The sequence below is a fragment of the Chionomys nivalis genome, chromosome 6 (genome assembly GCF_950005125.1).
Source record: "Chionomys nivalis chromosome 6, mChiNiv1.1, whole genome shotgun sequence".
In the NCBI taxonomy this organism is placed as follows: domain Eukaryota; kingdom Metazoa; phylum Chordata; class Mammalia; order Rodentia; family Cricetidae; genus Chionomys; species Chionomys nivalis.
This window is the reverse complement of record NC_080091.1, coordinates 84,924,927-84,948,533: the sequence shown is the minus strand read 5'-3', so window position 1 is coordinate 84,948,533 and position 23,607 is coordinate 84,924,927. Positions and strand designations below refer to the sequence as shown.

General features: G+C 36.5%; 1 protein-coding gene across 1 annotated transcript in view; it reads left to right on the top strand.

Moving 5' to 3' along the window:
* The first annotated feature begins 16,935 nt into the window (after positions 1-16,935).
* LOC130876000 (transmembrane protease serine 11D-like) overlaps positions 16,936-23,607 on the top strand; it is a 60,167-nt gene continuing 53,495 nt past the window's right edge. Inside the window, exon 1 of the mRNA XM_057772374.1 lies at positions 16,936-16,963. Within this exon, the coding sequence (XP_057628357.1) occupies positions 16,956-16,963 (8 nt within the window). The 5' untranslated portion in view covers positions 16,936-16,955. The remainder of the gene's footprint in view (positions 16,964-23,607) is intronic.

Below are 23,607 nucleotides of genomic sequence, written 5' to 3'. Positions count from 1 at the left end.
CACTGCTTAGGTCTGTAGATAGAAGCAGGAGTCTTAATGAGTTGCACATAAACACCAGATTTGAATGAAAAGATCAATGTTGATGATGAGTAATGAGAAACACATCAATAATTGCTAATACTTCAAAGGAACTCATCCAGCAGACCACTGTTGTCTGGCACTGGCCAAGACTGTCAGACATTGTATTCTGCACAGTAGACTATCCGAAGCTTGGCATACCCTTGCACCTGAACTTGTTAACTCCACGTAGCCCATAGATTCTTCAAATGCTGCAGATATGGTGGTGTTGCACATGCAATCCCAGCGGGTGGGGATTTAAGGCAAGATAATGGTGAGTTTAAGACTAGCCTGGTGTACATAGCAAGATGATGCCTTACTAAATACAAAAGAAAAATAATTCCTGAGAGCTACAAAGCTACCACGAGAACGCAACATGGTTTTGCTGTTTTAGAGAGCTTGGTAATTGTTTTGAACACATGACTCATCAATCACTGTCTTTTGTATTCACATCCATGACCCCTCAAAAAGTACGTTCATACAAAAATTTGCACACAGACATTAACAGCAGCTATTAATTTAAAAACAAAGAAGCAACCAAGACATCCTTCAGAAAGAAGATGAACTGGCACACCAAGACAAGATATCCCTGAGAAAACAGAGAAGTGTTGCTAAATGATAGAGACCTATGAAAAAGCTATGTACTCTAGGAGTCTAACTACATCACTCCTGGAAGAAGAAAATTAGGAAGGCACTAGAAGAGGTTAGTGGTAGAGGGCAAATGAATGAAGAGACAGAACTAGGAAATCTTAGGGAAGTTAACTAACTATGCAGAAATATAAGTGGCTATATGTAATTGTACATGTGTTTAAACCCTTAAAAATAACCACCCAGAGAATGAACCCAAGTGATAGAAGTTTATTAATGTTGGCTCCTAGACTACAACAAGTGGACTGCTAATTTTGGGATGATTCTTGTGGGGGAGGCTCTTGGAGGATGGAGATATACGAGTATTCAGTGCTTTCTACTTCATTATGCTATGAACCTAAACGGTGTCTGTTTTTTAATACCTATCATTTTTTAGGAAGAACTTAGAGTTATAGTAAAAAGTAAAGATTGGAGGGTGGAACATAGAGTTTTATATGAAAAGGATAAGGACAAAGACAGAAGTTGGAGGAAGAGGGCAAAGGGGAAAAGGTGGCAGCATATTTGTCCCAGAGGTACAAAGGATTGCTTTTGGATACACAGGAGAAAGATGTGCCACATAGGAAAATGGAAGTTTCTAAAGGTAAGGGGAGAAACCCTTGTTAGGATGAGATGTTTCATTTTGATTGGGCATGTTAACTAGGTGACCAAAAATAGGATTTTCATTGCTCGATGTCTTAGCTAGGGTTACTATCACTGTGAAAGGACACCTTGACCATGGCCTTAATTGCTGCCTCTACAGACAGACATTTCTGTTTGGTGAAATGGCAAAGTATCAGTGCAAACCACGATCACTAATGCTCATGTGAACCAATTTGATTATTTAATATGGACTTGAATAATATTCTTAAATGTATGTAAAAGATATACTACCTAAGCACACATTTCCTGAATAGGAATGGTAACATATAAAGGTAAACAATATGAAGATAGGCATAAGAAATGGCTAATGATATTGTCAAGCACTTTTCAAGTGAGCAGTAAAATAAAAAGTATTTGATAATATAACAATATCAATGAAATGAATATTGAAAAAGCATCACTCTATTAGGTAAATCACTTATATCAAAAAATAATTGTCCTAATAGAGTGTTCACAAATGTCCCCCAAATGGTGCTGTTAGTGAGGCCCTCTGGGTATTGTGAGGAAAACCCAAACCTGGAATACATGCCTATATGTGAGATCAAAAACTTACCTCTGCTTTTAGTATGAAATATGCCCAACATAATCACCTGACCAATTGATCTTAAAGAATAGAACTCTCTCATGTGTGCCATGTTTGCCTCTGTTGATGGTGCACTGGACATTTGGAAGAAGCAGTAGTAGATTTGTGAGGGTAAGTGAGCCTCCATCTCTCTCACTGTGGTCGTCATTTAGGTGTATATCCACCATTGTAAACTGAGACTCTGATTTGGTCTCCGGGTCACCCAGACCTGAATAATCACACAGAAATTATATTAATTACAACACTGTTTGGCCTATTAACTTAGGCTTCTTACTAACTAACTCTTACATATTAAATTAAACCATTTCTATTATTATATATTTTACCACGAGGCTTGTGGTGTGTTACCTCTTGTATCTTGGGTGGCTACATGGCATCTCCCTGACTCTGCTTTCTTTCCTCCTCTGTCTCTGCTTGGAATTCCCACCTTGCTATATTTTGCTCTGACATAGGCCAAAGCAGCTTCCTTATTAACCAATGGTAATAAAACATATTCACAGCATACAGAGGGGAATCCCACTTCACATCATGATAGCATTTATTTATACTGGTCTAAGACAATTGTTTACAGCAGTATGCCTGGGGCTGAAGAGGTTCTTGGATGGTCGGCTTTCCATTTTATAATATGGATAGTCCCAAGCAATGTCGTGTAAGTGGCTCTATAATAATGCTCCTTTCTTAAGCATATTCCTAATGGTCTTGAAGAGTTACTTATCTGTAACTTCTCATGAACTGTGGCGGAGCAAATGAATGTAGACAGATTATATAGATATATACAGCTTTAATAAGGAAATAGACTTACAGGACCACAGGTTCCCGCGGCGGAGCAAAAGACAAAAAGGGCTGCTGGGCTCCCGCCCGGCAGATTTATCCGTAAACATTAGCCCGAGGCGAACACGCCCCCAATGGGTGGGGCTATGTCCCTACATCTCCCCCTTTTGTCTAAATAAGATAGAACCAAACCAAATACAACTATATACAATAATAACAAATAATAAATATAACAAACAATATTGAGAACAAAACTTTTGCTAAACATTCTATCTCAAGGAGTCTAAATAACATAGAGAGTAACTACAATTATATAATCTTCAACTCCGTCAAAGATCTGAGAAGGGAATAAAGATTACTTAACAATCGAGAGATATCCAAAATGTGCAACAATTGACAGAGACAACTGACTACCTGGGCAATCACCCAAAGTCTCGTTTGCAATGTTGAGTCAACCAAATTTGGCTAAGGCCTAACATAACTGGCATACCATTATTAAAGGCAAGGAACTTTCTTAGGACTATCCTACCCTGTCTTGGCAAGATAAGACAATCCTGTTTCATCCACTTAGGGATATTCTGTATCTTTGTCAGAAGTTGAGGTATGGGCTTTTCTTAACCCAAAGGCCAGTTCTGCCAAGAAGACAAACTCCCAGTGGAGTGTCTTTGGTGCTCAACGTTCTCTCGGGAGTAGAGTGGTGTTGCCAGGAGTAATTGTGTCTCTTTGGCATAGAAATTTTAGGTTAGATTAAAGGCCATTTTCTACAGCTCTTCGAAGAGGCTGAAGATCATACTATCTATACTAAATATAATCTCTATGTAACTAAAAGACCTGATAAACTTAAAAATAAATATGACAAACATATAATTCTCAATACCTATCTAACTTTGAAGACTAAAAGAATAAACAACTGTGCAATATATGAAGACAATGATCTTCAACTGTAAACAATGTCATAGTATCAGAGGTAGAAATGTACAATGTAATATGGTAGAAGTATCAATACAATATAGACAAAGTTATAAGCATACTCATACAAAAATAGAGGTAGGAACACTCACATTCAATATTCAACATATCAGTATACAAGAAACAGTACCAGTACAATTTTCTATAAACAGTAATTCACAAATACCAATCATCCCAAAAAACCAGTTAATCCCCCTTCTTCTTCCTCTTCTCTCTTTTTTTTTTTTTTTTTCCAAAAAATTATCACCCCATCCCCTCAACCCTAAACCAACCACTAAAAGATGTCCCCAACCCTGAGGGCAAACTCTGTTGGGAGAGGGGACGTCGTCCTCTAAGATTTCTTCTAGCTGACATGGGGGCGACGTTCTTCTTAGGGGGTCCTGTGAAAGCAAATGATGGTAAAATTCCCAAATTAACCTTTGACCTAAGAAAATTGTAACTAGTCTCAGAGCATTTTGAGAAGGTCCGACCAGAGTGTTGTCAAAAATGTGCACCATTCGAAATTGTCTCTTGTAGTTGGTACCAAAAAACAGGTCTAATATTAGCGCTTTTTTTTAAAAAAAAAATCATGACGTCATAAAAACCAGATGGAGTTGATGTTGTGGGGCCCCATCTTCATCCTGGAAACTTCAAAGATTACTGTAGGAAAATTTGTTGCTTGTTATGGGAAATTTAAACATTAACAACAAGGACATATACTGACATATAAAGAAAGACACAGATATGAGGAAAAGCAAAGAAAGTTTAAGACATATATATATATATATATATATATATATATATATATATATATATAAATTAATACTTACAGAACAAGTCCCTCCATCAGTAATTAAATATTAGGGGTACCTTAAATTCTTTGAAGATGGGTATTTTCCTGTGGAGATAAGAAGAGAACCCTGCCCCCAACCTATTTGTATTACTTACCATCAGTATGTTTGCCATCCATGTGATTGAATTGTTATTTATCTTTCCCAACTGGCTTCTCTTCATCAAAACGAACCTTTATCAATTTTGTTGGAATCCACAATTTTTCCTCACCTGTGGAGACAAGAGCAAATCCCCTTCCCCAACGCAGCACATCTCCTGGCTTCCATTGTGAGGTCAGCACATCCTTGAAATAAACTGGTTGATTTAGTTCAGTAGACTTTTCCATTATCCAATGTCTTTCTGCAGCCGATGTTCCCTTCTCATTAGCGTTGAGGAAATTCAAGGTTAACAAAGCATTATGTAACCTATTTCTGGGGGTGTTTTCCACCCCTTTCTGTTTGTTCAACATATCCTTTATAGTTCGATTTGATCTTTCTATGACTGCTTGACCTGTAGGATTGTATGGTATACCTGTAACATGCTTGATATTGTAATAATCAAAAAACCGTTTCATTTTTCTAGAGACATAAGCAGGACCATTATCTGTCTTTATTTGTGTAGGTATACCCATAATAGCCATGACTTCTAATAAATGAGTGATAACTGAATCAGCTTTTTCTGAACTTAAAGCCGTTGCCCACTGAAAGCCTGAATACGTGTCAATGGTGTGATGAACATATTTTAATTTGCCAAATTCTGCAAAGTGGAACACATCCATCTGCCAGATTTCATTCCTTTGGGTGCCCTTTGGATTAGCCCCTGCAGGCAGTGGCGTTTGGTTATAGAAAGAGCAAGTAGGGCATTTCTTTACAATCTCCCTAGCTTGTTGCCATGTAATAGAAGGAAAGCGAGCAGGGAGCACGCTGTAAATCGCCTTCCTGAGCTCAGGCAACTAGCCGGGAAAGGTGGAGCTTGCGCCCCCCCTGTGCCGGGTCGGGGGCAAAATAGCCCCACGTTGGGCGCCAAATGTGGCGGAGCAAATGAATGTAGACAGATTATATAGATATATACAGCTTTAATAAGGAAATAGACTTACAGGACCACAGGTTCCCGCGGCGGAGCAAAAGACAAAAAGGGCTGCAGATTTATCCGTAAACATTAGCCCGAGGCGAACACGCCCCCAATGGGTGGGGCTATGTCCCTACAATGAACCATAATTTTCTGATGAGGCTTTTGGCTTCACATAAAATATCCATTCCACCATCTTCATTATTTGGGGCCTTTTAATCCCCTGTTTCTACCAGGTCCAATAATAATGCTGACATTCCATGCTGTTCAGTATGGACCATCATTATTTCTAGGCTCCTGGGAAGCATCCCCACAACACAAGTTTACACTAGCTTCTTGTCTGCGACTTAATTTTGATAATAGCTCGGTAGCCAGAGAGGAAGTGCACAGCTCCTGGAAAAGCTACCTGTTGTGGTTTATAGAAAATGCCTCTGCAATGTCTCTTCAGAGTGTTCACTCTCAGTGAAGAGTGGGGATGTATGTCCACGGTCAGAAGACTCAAGTCTGAAGGCTGCTAACATCCAAAAACACCCAGTCAAGTGCTCACATCCTGGATATCGGATTCTCAGTCTTCCAGTCAGAGCCCTGACTTTGGGAGACAGAACTATTTCATTTGGGCATTAAAGCCCCTGAGTTTAGTCCCTCTGCCCATTCTTGTGCCCAGCACTCAGCTTTCCCTGATCACCTAACACAAGCAGTGAAGGCTTCTCAGAAATCTAACCAAGAGAATGTTTCCACACTTAATTTTTAAATTGTGCTAATTGCCTTCAACTTACTATTTTCGTAACTTTTGTCAACTTAACATCCAAACACTTCACCTTGAAATTGTAATATTTTGTTCAAGGTCCCTAATTTTTCATTTGTTTTAAAAAGGCAAACTGTATTTAGTCAGTCTCTAAAAGTCTACCAACAACTTTTTTAAAAAAATAAGTAAAATAAGTAAAACCCTTATTTGACAATTTCATACATGTATGTAAGACATCCTGGTCACTCTCTTCTCTCACCCTCCCTCATCCTCCTCCCATTCCTATCATACATACGACATAAGTCACTTTCCAATATTCATGGGTTCTTTTTTCTTTGCTTGTTCTGTGACCTGCTTTCCCATCAATTCCTGCCTATTTCACCTCCATTCTTCTGTAGATTTTACAGAGGCAACCTCAGCTAGTAATTTGTGATTGTAGTTGTTTTTATCTTGCTCAGAAAAAATGTGTTTTGCAGCCCTTTTCATATTTTGAGTTTTACATTCTTTCTAGGCCCTCTTCTAAATGTTTTCTGTGCCTCAGAGAGTACGGTATAAACGTGCTGTTTAGGACTGATCAGTCAACTGTCACTTTTCGTCAATAACTTAAGCAATCTTAAGTCTCTATATTCAAGACAGTTCACTGGAAAAGGAGGCTTCTCAGATAAAGCTAAGAGCAGCATTTGCTCACGAGTATAAACATACATACTTTAATTTTGCTATATTTGTTTAGTTAAAAACAGTATTAAGTTCCCCTTGTAATCCAGTGACCCCTTCTGCCATGTGTGTGAGTCTGTGTGTGTGGTGTGGTGTATGTGTGAGTGTGTGTGTATTAGTAGTAGTAGATTCAGCAACAGGGTCTTCAGTTCTCAGGAGCAGCAATGCTCATTTGAATGAAAATTTCTGCCACTATTGGTAGAGTTTTCAGTGGGGAGGTCTTGTTGGGGAAGTGTGTCAATGAAGGTCTTTGAGAGTTTAAAGATTCCAGCAGCTCTCTACTTCATGCTTGTGGTTCAAGATGTGAATTCTCAACTTTCTGCTTCAACTGTCATGTCTCCCTACTGCCATGCCTCCATCACTGTGATAGTGATAGATTTTTATTCTCCTGGAAGCATAAGCCCAAATAATCCCTTCTATAAATTTCTTTGGCCAGTGGTTTAATCAAAACAATAGAAAAAGAACTACTACATCAACCACGAGTTATGACAGAAACCTGTATTGTTTCATTAGTCAGCAACTCATAAGGAAGTATTCCATACCTGGTATTTGGGTTCTTGCTCAAATCATTTCTAGGAATGTACTTATAGAAATTTTCAGAGTCAGAACATCTTTTGTATGTTTATTAAATTATATATTTCTAGTTGGGCTAAAAGTTATTAGACTTACCTATGACTTTCTTTAACATCTTTTGATTTAATTGACCCTTCCTTACCACCTTTCATCTCCCAGCCTCCCCGCTCAGTCCTACTTAAACTCTTCTTCACTGGCAGTATTCTCTCTATAAATGTATTTGTAATCCTTACATTCTACCATTATCCCCTACTTAGGGCATCCTCCATAGGCTTAAACAGATACTCCAGGTTGGTAGAACATGATTGGAGAGTCAAAACCAGGATGCACATGTGAAGGAAAATGTGTGATGCTTCTCTTTCTCTGACTGGGTTACTTCACTCAATATAATTTTTCCCACTTCCATCCTTTTATCACCAAATTTCATAATCTCATTTTACTTTACAACTGAATAAGATTATGTTGTATATTTGTATCACATTTTCATCATCCATTCATTAGTAGATGGACAGCTAAGCTGATTCTGTTTCTTACCTACTGTGACAGGGTAGCAATAAACCTGTTGTCTCTGTAGCAGGATTTAGAGTCCTTTGGATATATGCCCAACTTGATATTGGGTGTGGCATGGCCTCTAGCATTATTCTTTACATTCAGGATTCCATTGGCTATCAAAGATCATTAAAATTCTATATAATTTTTAAAGATTATTTTTTCAATTTCTGAGAATAATTTCATAGGAATTTTTATCAGGATTACATTGAATTTGTGTGTTGACAGGGATTACACTGATTTTGTATGTTGTTTTTACAGGGATTACAATGAATTTGTATGTTGTTTTTGACAGGAATTATGTCATTTTCACAGCATTAACCAATCCAAGAGCATAGGACCGCCAAAGTACTTTATCATTTTTGAAGCTGGGGTAAATAAATTTGCCTTATTTATGTTTCAATCTAATTGTCAATGCTATATAGAAAGGTTGTTGATTTCTGTATCTTAATTTTGTTTATTGTCACATTACTGCAATCATTGATCCATTCTAAGAGTTTTCTGGGGATGTCTTTTGGGTCTCATATATAGTATCATATCATCTGCAAAGAGGAATACTTTGACTTTACTTTTTTTTTTTTTTTTTTGGTTTTTCGAGACAGCATTTCTCTGTAGCTTTGGTGCCCGTCCCGGATTGACTTTACTTTTTTTATTGTAAATATTTTATTTCCTTCTCTGTTTTTATTGTTCTAGCTAAGATTTCAAGCACTCTAATGAGAAGGTGTGGACACAGTTGCCTTGTTGCTGATTTTTACAAAATTGATTCATGGTTTTTTCCATTTAAGATGAAGTAGGCTACATTTGTCATATATTTCTTTTATTGTGCTAAAATACATTACTTTCAGAGACTGACTATGAAACAATATTAGATTTTTTGAAGGCATTTTTCTGTATCTGTTGAAATGATCATGTAGTTTTTAATCTTGAAGCTCATTCATATGTTCATTCTTGCATTTCTTTTGTGGATTTGAGCACATTGAACCAACCATGTCATGGGATAAAGTCAATTTGATCATGATGAATGATAAGTTGATATGTAGCAGTTTGCAATTATTTTTAAAAACAGTTTGTATTTATTCTTTGAAAATGGCATACATTTGTACAATATATTTTTTTTGTACAATATATTTTTATCATATCTACCCCTACTGTTCCCAACTGTTTTAAGCTTCCAAAACATCTGTTTCTAAACTTCATACCATCTTTTTGCAAGTCACTGAGTACAAAGTGCTCTCTACATATGTACAGACATGGAGCCTTCCACTGAAGCTACCTGCCAGTGCTCATGCTCCCAAAGGGAAAAGCGACTCTTCCTTTCTCCACAGCATTAATCAACTAATAGATAATGGCTCCTAAGATGTGCACACTCAAAAACCCTGCCCTCATGCATGCTGGAATTTAGATCAGTTTTGATCTTGTGTGGGTCTTGCATGTAATTACGTCGATTGTCAAGTCATGAGTCCAATGACCACACCATATCTAGAAGATAGTATGTCACAACTCCATTCCCCGTCTTCTGGATTTATAGTCCTTCCACCTCTTTTCTGTAATGTTCTTTGAACCTTTGGTGGTGGGGTATGATAAAAATGAAGTACTTATGGCTTTGTAAACTGAAGAATATAGTTTCTATGACCATCATTGAGAGCAACACAGATTCATGGTTATAGACATAAATATGTTTAGAAGATTATTATTATAAAACAAGTTACCCCACTAGTATCAGTGACTTCCCAGCCGTGAGCTTTAGACCAGGTTTATCTTATTAAGCACTGAATTTCCTTCTGTGAAACAGGCTTCAAATCCAACGAGGAAACAATTAGTTACCTTCATAACTGTCCTACTGCTGTTGCTCAATTGGGAAAATTTTTTCTAGTAGGTAGGTATTGTAGTATCCTGGGATCAAGGCTGAGGTTTTGCAAACATTTTGTAGAGAATTTTTACATCTACATTCATCAATGATATTGATGTATAGCTTATTGTTGTTGTTGTATTTATATGGTTTTAGTATTAGATTAATGCTGACTTCAAAGTTTTTATGACATCAGGAATTCTTTTACTTTTTATGGCCATAGTTCATAGATGTGGTCTTATCATGGTTTCCCAAAAATTCTGCATATTTATATGGGCTTTTAAATTTTTCTTTGAATGATCCAGTTTTTCTGCTTTATCTTCAAGTCTTAATATTATGTCTTCTATATGATTCATTCTGTTAGAAAGGGTATATCCAAGAGTTTTAACTGATTTGTTGCAATTTTCATTTCTAGCTTCATTTTAGTTGGGGTTTCCTTCAGTATTTCTATCCCATTATTGAATTATACTTTCATATTCTGAATTTCTTTCCTTATTTCATTCAACTGTTTGTGTTTCTTTTAGTTCTGTTAGTTTATTTCTGTTTACTTTAACTTCATTGATTGTTTATGTTCGCTTTCAATTCTTCAACTCTTTGAGGAAGTTTATAAACGTTCTTCTGGCTTTTTGTTTTCTTTCTAAATTGTTCTTAATAGAAGTCACTACAATGGAATCAGTTGTGTGTGGGGAAGCATTATTATAGTGGTATTTTGAATTGCTTGTGTTTTGTGATAGGGCCTGGGCATGGAGGAGTAGGCTGGTATTATACATTTAATATGTAGCTTTGATATGGAGAAGGCTGTCAGTAGAGTGGAGTTGGCTTTGGGATTTCCAAAGTGGTTGGAGGGGAGCTCTTGCTTGGGTCTCACAGGACAACTGGAGATTTTGTGACAGTCAGTGGGGTGGGCTTGGGGAATTCCTCAGGGTGGCAGAGGGAACTCTTACCAGGCCTTCATGGGCTAACTTGAGTTCCCTAATGTTCAGAGTGGGGTTGGCTTGGGAGATTTCCAAGGGAGGCAGAGAAATTTCTTACCCCTAAAGTCTTGCTGAAGCTTTCTGGAGAGGAAGCAGGGTAGAGTAGGCTTGAGAGTATTTTATTTTTTGAATTGATTTTATTTATCTATACATTATTCTCTGCTCCCCTGCCTTTCTTTCCCCTCCCCTTCAACCCTCTGCCATGGTACCCAATTTACTCAGGAGATCTTGTCTTTTCTACTTCCCATGTAGATTAGATCCATGGGAGTATTCTTAGTTAGCTCTGTGGGCTGTCTAGAGCTTTATAGGCAGTCAGCATGGTAAGCTGGGCTTCTCCAAACCCTTTTAGCAGTGACAAATAGTTGAACCATTTTAAGTGCAGAGTCTCGGATAATCTTTTAATTGTAAGTCCCTGTCAAATAAAAGCTGTAAGTTATGTACTTCTATGTCCAATGGCACCAAGTAAACATCCCCATTTCAAAAATGAGGAACAGAAACATAGATAGAAAAGATCAGGCCAGGGCAAGTCCAGAAGCCAGCAGGAAAAACACCAAATTTTGTGGCTCTCTGCCCACACCAGATGCTATTAATGGCTTCACTGACTTCCAACAGTCTAGGGTAGCTGGACCTGCTCAGTTCTTCTGTTGTGTTATATGTAGCTTCTCTATTGAACCAATTCAAGTCTGTATCTGTAACTTTTCTTAGCTGATGTCTTACACACCTGCAATTTCTAGCATCCTAAAATCTTCAATACAACTTAGACTTTATCTTCACAGCTTTACACAGCGGCTTCTCTGGGCCTCCTTGCAGGGAATCTGGTCCCACCAGGCACTGCCTGTAACCTTAATGTAAACCTATCACCCCATGAACTCTTACACTCTGCATGCCTATGAAGCTAGAACCATATGGATAATGCTACTAAGTTCTTCTCCCTGTTCAAGATGTAGTCTAGCATTCATTCATCACAGCAATAATGACCTCTGTGTACCTTAGTAGCTGAAATTTAGAAAACACTGCAGGTGATCTTTTTTGAACAGAAAAATACTCTATCTTCAGTAGCATGCTCAGTTCTGGCTCTCTTCTTTTATGTAAATTTGTATTTTTGTAAGTTGGAACCTATAGTTTGTGAGATTTTGCATTTGGGAAACTATTCTGATGGCACAGGGTACAGCATGAGGTTTCTCTTGAAGAGTGCAGATCTATTTCATCTGGGCATTGGCATGTGGGGTCAAGGGCAGGAGACCTAGGAAGGAAAGAGGGAGGGAGGGTGTGGCCAGGATGTGAAATAAAAAGATTAAAAAAGAGAGAGACGGCTGATCTATTAACAATTGCCACTATTTTTTCAGCACCACCCTTGTCTGTGACTTTTAGTTTGCTGATAGTCCTTTCTTCACCAAACTGCATTTTTCATAACTTTCTACTTCATATTCTGCCCTCTCAGATTCTTTGCAGAATATAGCATGAAAGGACCTCAACACGGTTCCTTAAAGAATCTTCGTTCTCTTCTGAAAACTTATGAGTTGGGTCCCCATTTTCCATATTTCTCTTGGCATTCTGCTCTTCAAAGCACCAATTAGAATGGCCCAATTATTCTCTGCTTAGGACACTCTGGCTTCTCTAGCCCATAACCCCAAACTCTCACACACACACACCCACAAAGGAAACCTGTTTCAAAATTTAAAAGTAAGTGACCATTTTCCACTGCTGTAATCTGATACTAGAGAAAAGGAATTTAAAGAAAGAGGGCTTTGTTTTAGCACATAGTTTGAGGATATGATCCATCCATGTGGGGAGGCATGACAGTGAGTGCCTCTACCTGTAGTGGCAATGGTCTAGCAACAAGTAATATTGTATCAGCAGGCAGGAGCAGAGAGAGGCAAATGTTGGCTCTCCAATTGTTCCCCCTCTTTATTTGCTCTGATGTCCCAGTGTGTGGAATGGTACTGCCAACCTTCCTGGTATATCTCCCCACTTCAGTTAAACCTCGTTGAAAATGCCCTCATAGACACGCCCAGAAATTTGTCTCCTGGGTGATTTTAAGTTTCATCAAGTTCACTCAAGATTAACCATTACAGCTTTTACAGGAGAAAAGTAGCGTGCAGCTTAAGGAGGACTCGAAAAGGATAAATGATGGATTCTTTGCCTTTAACAAGTTTTTGAAAAAAGTCTATCTCTAAGATGCTTCTTTCAGAATGTACTGTGAAAACCTGGTTAAAAGTAGCATCATGAGAACGTGCAAGAGAATTGCTGAATGCCAGCATAACAGCCACACCAGGGTGTAAGGAGTGTGTTTCTTTAGTCAAGCTTGTAAGGATTCTTTAAGGATAAGAATGGCTTCAGTCAAAACACTGTGGAAGTGTGAGGAGGACCACTTGCAACTTAAACCCAGTTTAAGCTAATATTTATAATGAGTGAAAGTATTTGTAGTTAAATATCATTTTATAATTTTCTTTGGGTGAGTACATCCACTACTTTTATTTATAAATATTTCTTTCATATTTTTGGAGATAACAACATCATTACCTCATTTCCCCCTTCCCTTTCCACCCTCCAAACCTTCCCATATAATCTTCTTTGCTATACAAATTTATGGCTTCTTTTGCCATTCATTGTTACTACATACATATATGTATATATGTATACACACAAATGTATTCCTAAATATAGCCTTCTCAGTCTGCAGAATTTTACTTGTATGTATGCTTTCAGGGCTGACCATTTGGTATGGCTAAGCAACTGGTGTGTTCTTCCTTGGGGAAGACTATTTTGCCCACTATCAACATTCCTTAGGTGTCTGTGGTCCTTTGTGTATGTATGGTTAAGGTCTCATAAGATTTCTCCACATCCATAGCATGTCTATTAGTATTAGTGTCACCATTGTCTAGCTTGTGTTTAAGAGTCCGTGTTGGTGAGATTTTACAGGTGGAGCGTCTGACATCTCTAGGAGATGCAATCTCACAGCAAACTTCCTGATTCTCTAGCTCTTACATGTTTACAACCCTCTTCGGCAATAGTTGTTGAGCCTTAAGTGTGGAAGTTGTATTATCTCTATTTTAATTTTCTGTTTTTTATCCCTTTTGTTTTTTATTTGTCTGTTTATTTTCTTTGCTTTTGCAATTACTTTTCTATCATAACAATAGCTCTGTAAAGGCGGTTATGACAAATTCATGAACATCCATAGTCATATGCCTCTATTTCCCTGAACTAGATGAAGAAATAAGCTCCAAAACAAAGAAAAAAGTATTGGTCCACACCTTCTTAGATCATCAGCTTCAGGTTGCTGCTGAGTTTCTTTTGATTTTTACTCATAATGTCTTGATGAGCTCCACTGAATGAGTCATCCTTCCGTCTAAGGCAACACAATAGATATTAGCAGATAAATATTCCAAAGCTAAAAGTAAGTGTCTTAGAGGAACTATTTGAGTTACAACCTCTCTCTTTCACACTCATCAGGCAAAAATGCCAGTGTCAATATTTCTTATACAGGTCCATCTTCAAGCTGGTTGAAGGCTGTGTCGATCAACCTGGCAGGTTGCCTTGGGAATTATACAACTACATCATTAAAACCAAGACTAATGGTGAGTTAATTCTTATGCTTTGTGTATAATACAATCCTACATTCCCTATTCTTTTTGGTTAAGAATAAGACTATCCCAAAACAATAGAATAGGCCAAGGTTTATCCTGCCACTCCTTGTGGATATGAAGATTAAAAGTCAACACCTTTGAAACTAGTTTCTATTGTGAACCATTACTTGATCTCACCAGCCACAATTTCAGCTCCACCTCCCTTTCTGTATTGAGCTCATTATAAGCATGCAGGAAGTCACTTTCAGACTGAATACAGTTTTCCCAGTGCCACTCCCTTGACTCATTTTCAAGTTCTGTTGTGACAGGTGTAACCAATAACAGCATTAAATGTATGCTATTATAGCAAGATATCAAACATTCAGTTTGTTTTAAATGAGCACGCATTTGGTTAAAAAACTTCACTAATTCAAAGATGTAGGAATTGAACTATCTTTTAGGAGAAATTTTTCTAAATGAAAACAGAAGAAAGCTGTCCAAATTCTAGAGGCGGAGGCAGGAGGATAACTGTTAGTTCAAAGACAATATTTCCACTCATTTGTCCAATATGACTTCTCAATGTATTTTAAGTCAAAATCATAAGTCAAATAAAATAGAAATACTATGTACAAAAGGTAGCATTGAAAGAATCATCTGAAATAGAAAAAAAGTAGAAAATACTCAAAACATTCCATGTTAGAAAAAATTTAATGATTAATCCACTCAAGATAATGTAATTCATCTTTTATAATATAGACACTAAGTTGTCAGTAACTGATAAATGAAGGTACTATTTATTGAGTTAGAACTGTATTAAAACAAGTTAGAAATATAAGATACTCTATCTAAGAATTAAAAATCAGAATACGATCATGAAATAACATTATTAAAATACAATATAAGTATTTATGCTATGATATGATTAAAATGTGTTGAAGAGATCTATAAATGAATAATTTGAAGTTAGCAAATAAATAAAATTTTCAGGTAATATGTTTAATAATTTTTTTTTTTTTTTTTGATTTTCGAGACAGGGTTTCTCCGTAGCTTTTTTTGGTTCCTGTCCTGGAACTAACTCTTCTATACCAGACTGGCTTCGAACTCACAGAGATCCGCCTGCCTCTGCCTCCCGAGTGCTGGGATTAAAGGCGTGCACCACCACCGCCCAGCTAATATGTTTAATTATTAAAATATATTTCATTCATTTTAGTCAAAAACCTAAGTGTAGAATCAGGCCTAAGGTAGAGGGTCTAAAGATGAGTTTATGAAGAGTAAGGGGACCACTTAGTACTGGCAGGGTTCTCTAAATTGTACATTCTGTTTTAAAACCTGTTAGATTGAAGCCCTGTGGTAAATTAATTGACCATTGCCTACCAATAACTAATAAGACAAAGTCAAAAGCCTGTCTAAGAACCTCTTCAGCTTTCCCTTCCTCATGGGCACATAGAAACTCAGGGAGGAGTACGTTTTGCTTTTGCCTTTTTCTTTTTTGGTACTAATGACTGAACCTAGTACCTCATGCACACGAAGTAAGTGCTCTACCAGTGACTAAAACACCTAGACTACCTTTTTCTCTCAAGCCACACAGTTAGTGAAAAGGCTAAGGCCGGAATTCAGATTTTAATAACAGTCTGATTGTATTCCGTTTCCATTCTTCAGCATTCATTATTTCCTAGGAAGTAATCGCAGTATAGCCATTCAACTTGACAACTTGACCAACATATTAGACAGAAATGCCTGCTCCATATTCTGCATTTTCTCAGGTTCTGCTCGTGCCTGCAAGACCTGCTTCTAATCTTACATTCTTCCCCTAATCCTCCACTCATGCCTACTCTCCTTTTCCACTTATTATCTTCTAGTATCTCATTGGGCTAAGATGTGTTTTCAGGAGACAATATTTAGAATAAGAGTAGGTATGTTTTAATTTCAAGGTTTATGCTCACTTATCCCATAACCATTTGTCCTGCCTGCTCAAGCCTTTCTCTGTATCTCTGTTTTACACATTAAGAGGAATAAATATTTTCTCATAGAGAAAAGCATATTCAGAGGGGGCGCCTGTCAATGCATGGGAAGTAAGGAGTGAACTTATGATAATAAGCAGAAGTGGCACATCCTGTTGAATAAAAACAACTGTGACGTGAAATGGCCACAGGATTATGAAAATATCTGCCACCTGTAGTCATGTTTATTGATAACTTACCAGATAAATGGAATTATTTCTGATTTGTGAGGTTTCCCAGTCTCTGATTCTGGCCCACAATCCATACTATTGGTTCAAGTTGTTTTCTTCAGACTTGTTTTACGAGTTAGGCTTTAATTACATGGGATTTCCTCCTTTGGCTTCAGGTACACACAGCACGAAAGAGTCACACAGTTGAGTGGGAATCTCAAAGCAGTTGGACACACAGAGGAAAGGACCTTGTCATTATTCAGGAGTAAGATGTTTAGGTAAGATCTCCTTTTGCCTCTGTAGCTTCTTTACAAGTTTTGCTGTGTCTTAAAGCATGTAAAGTACATAAATGCTTAAGAAATTTGGATTGTAAAAAGCAATTACAGTCACTTCTCTGAAAACTTTAGTGAAACTGTTGGAGATTGTTTAAACATGACTGGTGTTGTTTAGGTAACATTCTTGGTTGTTTCTCTGTTTAGAGGGAATTTTTCAAACCAAATAAATAAACCAAAGAAAATGAAGTACTGTTGCTACATTATCTTTGAAGGAAGTATTTTATTTCTCAAGTTTCAGTCTTCAAAAACTGAACTGTGATTATTAAAACATAGTCAGAAAAAAAAACTTGCTCTGTTGCTTGAGAACTTTTTGAAGACTAAATGTTTTTATTTCTACTGGTGTCATTACCAGCTACTAAATGTGACATGAAAGCCAAGAAAGCAAAGGCAAGATTTCTCTCTATTTTGTGCAATAATGCTATTTCTAGTTTTAGTAAGTATTGCTACTAATTAAGAAAACTGTCATTGCTCCAATTTTCCTTTTGGTTAATGAAAACTTATTTTCATAAACTTTTACACACAAAGCAAATTATCTCATAACCTGCCTTCAGATACTACTTAATTGGCAAACTTAGTTAATGAACTTAATACCAAGTTAACAACTTAGTTAACATAATGAAAATCATTGCATTGTATATATTGTACATATGGCTTTTCTATCAGCACTAGAGAAATGACCCTTCCTGGCAGGCTATACTAAAAAAGGATCAATTAAGGCAAGAATACTGTTTAGGTGTAAGTGCAGTTGAGTTTTGCTTTAATATTGGAACATCAGAAATAGAAGAATAAAAATCAAACCATATTTAATAACAAAACTCATGTATGATTAAATCTATTTGAGTATACCTATAGATACGTAGGAAATAGGTAGCAGCCTATTTTTCAAACTTAAAAATAAATTGTTTCACATTTCTCTTGGAATTTTGGTTTCCACAGATTGTACTTTTGACTATATTTTATTTCTTAAACAAGCTGTATCTACTGTAATCATTTTTCTTATTAACATGAAATATCTACAATCAATAATTATGTAAAACTGATGAAAATCTGAAATTTGAGACAGCATACTTTGGAAAGTACATTCCATCAGCCTGAGTAAAGCTTTGAACTTCCAGGGTATGGGGTTAGGAAAGGAGTCAAATGTCCTAGGGATTTCTTTTATTAAATTCCAATTGCCCAATTCTTCCAAATTCTCTGAGAGATCAGGGCATCAAGTAAGATGCGCAAAAATGAACAGATTTTTACCTTTTTTATACTTTTATTTTTATACTTTTTAAATAGTTCTACTCAATTTTTACCTAAATGTAGATGTATCTTCAGGTAGTTATGAAATATTTCTGTTTGACAATGGGCTTTCTTGACAGATTTGTGTGCTCTCCTGTACAAATTACACTCTCAGATTTCATCCAAGCTGCCATCTCCTAAAGGCTGCACACATGGTTTGTTCATGTTTTTTATCATGTTCTTGTCTCTGAGGACAGAAATCCTCATACAGCCCCTAGAACTTAAACAGCTATTTTATAAAATAATTGCTATTCGTATAAGTTCTGTGATTTTCCAGAATTTCATAGGTCTACCCAGAGTATTCATACCCACCAGGTAGCATAAAAATCAAAAGATGAAGGTGAGGTTTAGAAAGCAGGATGAAGGTTTAGAAGTCGACAATCAGAGCACAGTTTAAAGAAAGATTTCAAATAAATAAGCATCCAATGGACAGGCAAGTCTTGGCAGAACCCATTCTTTCCTAATAAACCACATTTCCATTTTCTTCTCTTTTGTTACTATTTATGATACAATTAGCTGAATACAGAGACAGGACAAAGCTAGTCAGATGACTTGCATTCTAATAAGATCCTGAAAGAACATGAGATAAATTGAAAATAGGATACATCAGGTTCCCCAAAATGAGTTTTGCACCTTATCTATTGTTTCCACTCTGCTTTCTGAATTGTTGTTTTAGCTTGCAACATCCATGCTTAAACCTATGAATCATTAAGAAGACGTTATATTGATTTATGAAAATTAGGCGGATAGGCACCAATATGTCTGTGTAATCATAGAGCCCATCTAATGTTGGGATGGGGAAGTAGTGATGTCATTATGAGACACAGAAACATCAGCTCCAATTCATCATCCAGGATTATATATCTCATAGCAAATTATTTCATGTCTATTGTAAATCTGACCACCAGAAACAACTCCCAAGGTAGTTCTTTAAAATTTCATTTTTTTAACCTGTAACTTAAGTTGCTCTGTAACCCATGAAGCTTGTGGTTGGTTCCTCTAGAGTAAATCTGTTTGACTTTCACATTTCAAGGAAACAACAAGCAAGCGTCTTTCTCTGCTGGAATACCTATCATCAGTACAAAGACATACAGAACTAACTTCAGTTTTAAAAAAATTCTTCTCTCCTCCAACATTTCTGTTTTGAACAAATCTCATTTCTCATCTCGTCCCCTTAGTAGCAAAAATCTCCAGAAATTTTTTATAGATATATGCATCTATCTTAATATCTTTCTATCATTCTTTTTGCTTTCTAATATTTGTTATGAAAGATATCATTATGAACTATAACACATATAAAGTCGAATTAAAGATGAGCACAGACAATGTTAATGTACTAATAGTATATATCAAAAACCTAGAAAGGCACTTGAACATATTTTAGCATAGGAGAATGAAAAATATTGGAAGACATATATATTTTAGCATGATTTAAACATTACATACTACATGTAAGTATTAAAATATCATATGGTACCCTTTAAACAAATAAATTTTTCTCTTTATATATCTGTTAAAATAAAACAAATTAAAACCAAACACAAAATGAGCTATTCTTGTTTAAAATTTTTTAATATACATTTTGATTATATTCTTTCACCTCTCTACTCACTCAACTTCTTATTCTCTCTCTAAAAACACCGCAAAACAAGTAGCAAAGGTCAAAACCAACCAACCAAACAAACAAACAAATAAAACCAGTAAGACAAAAAGTATAAAAACAAAACAAAAACACATACATGAAAACCATGGAGTCTGTTTTATGTTGTCCAAATATTCCTTAGGCATGGGACCTCCCATGAAGTGCGGTTAATATACCCAGTGACCCGCCACCCAAAGAAACAGACTTTCCCTTTCCCAGGGTCTATCAACTTGAAATGGCTTCTTGGTTACGGATGGGACTTTGTGTACGCTCCCTTTCCCAGTGCTGGGGTTCATCTGGTTTCAATAGTCCAGGTCTTGTTCATGCTGTCACAGTCTCTGTGAATTAATGTATATCAATCTTGTTACATCTGGAAGACACTGTTTTTTGGAGTCACCCATCACCTCTAGCTCTGATAATCCTTTTGCCTCCTCTTCTGCATATATCCCTGAGCCTTGAAGAAAGGGGTTTGATAAAGACATCTTCTTTAGGGCTGAGTGATCCAAAGTCAAAATGAACTATTTTTATAAAAAGCCCTTAACATACATTCAAAATATACATGGAATATTTATTCAACAGGTAAACAAATAAATGCAACATAATGTTCATAACACAGTTTTACTATACAGTGGTTTAAGCAAAAACTCAGATTCAAAGAACCAGTACCTCAGAAAGGCTACATAATAGCAATATATGGGCACTGTTTGGCTTATTTTTAAAAGTAACAAAACATACTGTATTTAATTCATGAATAACACAAGTGTGCAATGGTCTTACAAACAAACCAAAAAGAAAGGCATTAAGTCTACTATGCATGGTTGACTACAGGATGGGAGCAAGAAGCCAGACTGGAGATGAAACAATGAAATTTTACCTATGTAATGTCTTATTTCTTTCACAAAAAAGAAAAAAAAAAAGCTAAAGTGGCAAGATGTTAGTGGTTTTCTGTTCTGAATGCTGGTACAAGACACTTATATTGTGCAGTTATGCTGATTAAAGAGGGACTTACTCATAATAACAATATACAGAATCATTTCTAGGACATACAGTTAACACAAAATAATGCCATACTCCCAAAGTTATAGCTGCCTGTATAGTTAGAAAGTGCACATTGATGTGAGATAATACCAACCGGGTATTGGAAAGATTCAGCTCCTGATATGTGTGGGGTTAGATTAACAAATGAATTTACTTATAGGGAATTCTTTTAAAATCACAAAAGATTAAATAGTTAATAATTTTAATGAGCAAAATAATGGTTTCTCAAAGACATGGACATTTTGAAAAATGAATGTATGGCTATTCAAATATTTATTGAAAAGATCTTTTGGTCACTTCCACAAACATACCATGTTCTTCAGCTTCCCCCTCTTCACCTTCCCCTGTGTAACTGCTGTCTGTGGATGATAACTTAATGCCCTTCATTTTCTTCATGATTTTCCATCATTGGGGCATATTCATAAAAACATAAGTTCTATCTGCATGCAATGTATAAAATGTGATAAAAAATTGTTTTGAAAAGTATGTAATACTGTATCCATGGTCATTCTTATAAGGATTACATGGTACATGTGTCCTACAACTGACATATCCACCAAGAGCATTCCTGAACAGATTCTGTGGTACAAATGCACATGAGTTCTTTCAGGGCATATTTGTGCAAATTAATTGTCTGTGACACCGTGTGTATGCTTGCATTTGCAAATTCATTTATCCCATTACAAATGATTTCTCAACATACTTCTGAAACAGCTCTTTGTTAGCTTTTCATGATCATCTACTGTGCAAAGTATGGTATCAATTCCATGCTTATTTTACCTCCAGAGCAGTTCATTACTGCCTCCATATGTGCTGTCCACTGAGTTTTTAAATTCTATTCTTTCTTAGTTACTTTCTGATCTTACTGACCCAAATCATTTCTCATTTTCCTGTCTTCTAAATTCAGAGTGCTTTGGAGGACTAGTTGTGGTACTCTCCATCCTGTGCTTTTCATATTGTGTAAGCTGGTGGTCTTGAAGGCAATTAGTGGTCTGTGGAGACCATAATCATTTATTGAAAAGCAAAATAGTTTTTTTATTAAAAGTAAGCTATAGTAGCATATGGCAAAAAATCCATACTTAACTGTCTTATTTAATGACTCCTTTGTAGTACTTGTCTTATTATTTGTTATATTATACTTTATATACTCATCAGTTGAATGTAAGTTTGTGCTTTTGAGTACCTACTTCATTTGAAAAACTGTTAGATACTAGATATACATAATTATAATATAAAGACCTGAGCCCTGTTCTTGCCTTATTTATTGGAAGAACAACCACTTAAAAATTAAATAATAAAACCACTGTCCAATTCTAATTATAATAATGTCACAAGGGAAAATTTAAGGACTTTGATTAATTAAGATTAATAGAAGCAACTGTGAAATGTGTATTGTGGAAGTTTAAGCAATATAAGGCAGTATTTATCAAAAATACCAATCCTAATGACTAAAAGATTAGTGATTGAAAATTTTTATTTTAATTTTTGTTAGTAAGAAGACGCTGAAATGTGTATTGTCATGAAAACTATATTAATCTACATGTTTCTGGAAAACTTTCCTGAAGAAGTGTTATTTAACCACAAACTTAAATGCATACAGAAGAGATTTCACTGTTATCTTCAGGCCAAATTAAAGATTTTGGGTTATATCCTAAGAGAATTGTAAAGCTAGCAAAGATTTGTAAATGGGGACATTATTCTGCTAGAGTGTTAGCATATGCGGTGGTTTGAAATTAAATGACCCCCAAAGAGAGTGACACTATTAGGAAGTGTGTCACTGTCCGAGGTCTCCTGTGCTCAAGCTACACCAGTGAGACAGTTCACTTCCTGACGTCTTAGGTCAAGATGCAGCTCCTTCTCCAGCACCATGTCAGTCTGCACACCACCATGTCCCGCCGTGATGATAATGGACTAAACCTCTGAAACTATAAGCCACCCAATTAAATGTTTTCCTTTATAAGAGTTGCCATGGCCATGGCGTCTCTTCACAGCAATAGAAACCCTGACCCTTAAGACAGTATATACAAAGAACTCTGATTCCCTGTAGAGAAGATCCTTGTGGAATGACTCTATTGGTGAATGGAGCCCGGCTAAAGGCTGGTTCAGTATTCAAGAAAATGGCAAAGGGTGAATGTGGTGGAAGTAGAAGTCAAACTTGTGGCTAGAAAGTAGATGTGTAGGGAGAGCAGTCTGAACACCAACCCGAAGCCAAGGGTGAGAGGAGTCTCACATTTGACTATCAGAGTCTCCATGTGAGTAACTTGGTTGATAGTGGTATCATTCAGTAAGAAAGAAAATTTGTTTCGAAAGGGAAAGGGAAGGTTGTGAGGGCTAGAAAGAATATAATGGATACTTCATCTTGGAAATACTGAATACCAAATGCCAAGTGGAGATATGTGAAAATTACAGCTGGACATTACAGTTAAGAAATTATGGCTAGGTCAGTCTTTTGTAAAATACCACCTTTGGTTATCCTTGTCTATCTGAATCCTGAATGTAGATTTTTGAGCAGCACAACCACATTGTTTGAAAGTGTGTGGATGGTTCAGAGGAGAATTTTCAATTTCCAAGCTCCTTCTGCTCTTATACACGTGATTGGCTTAAATTGCAATTAAAACTGTCT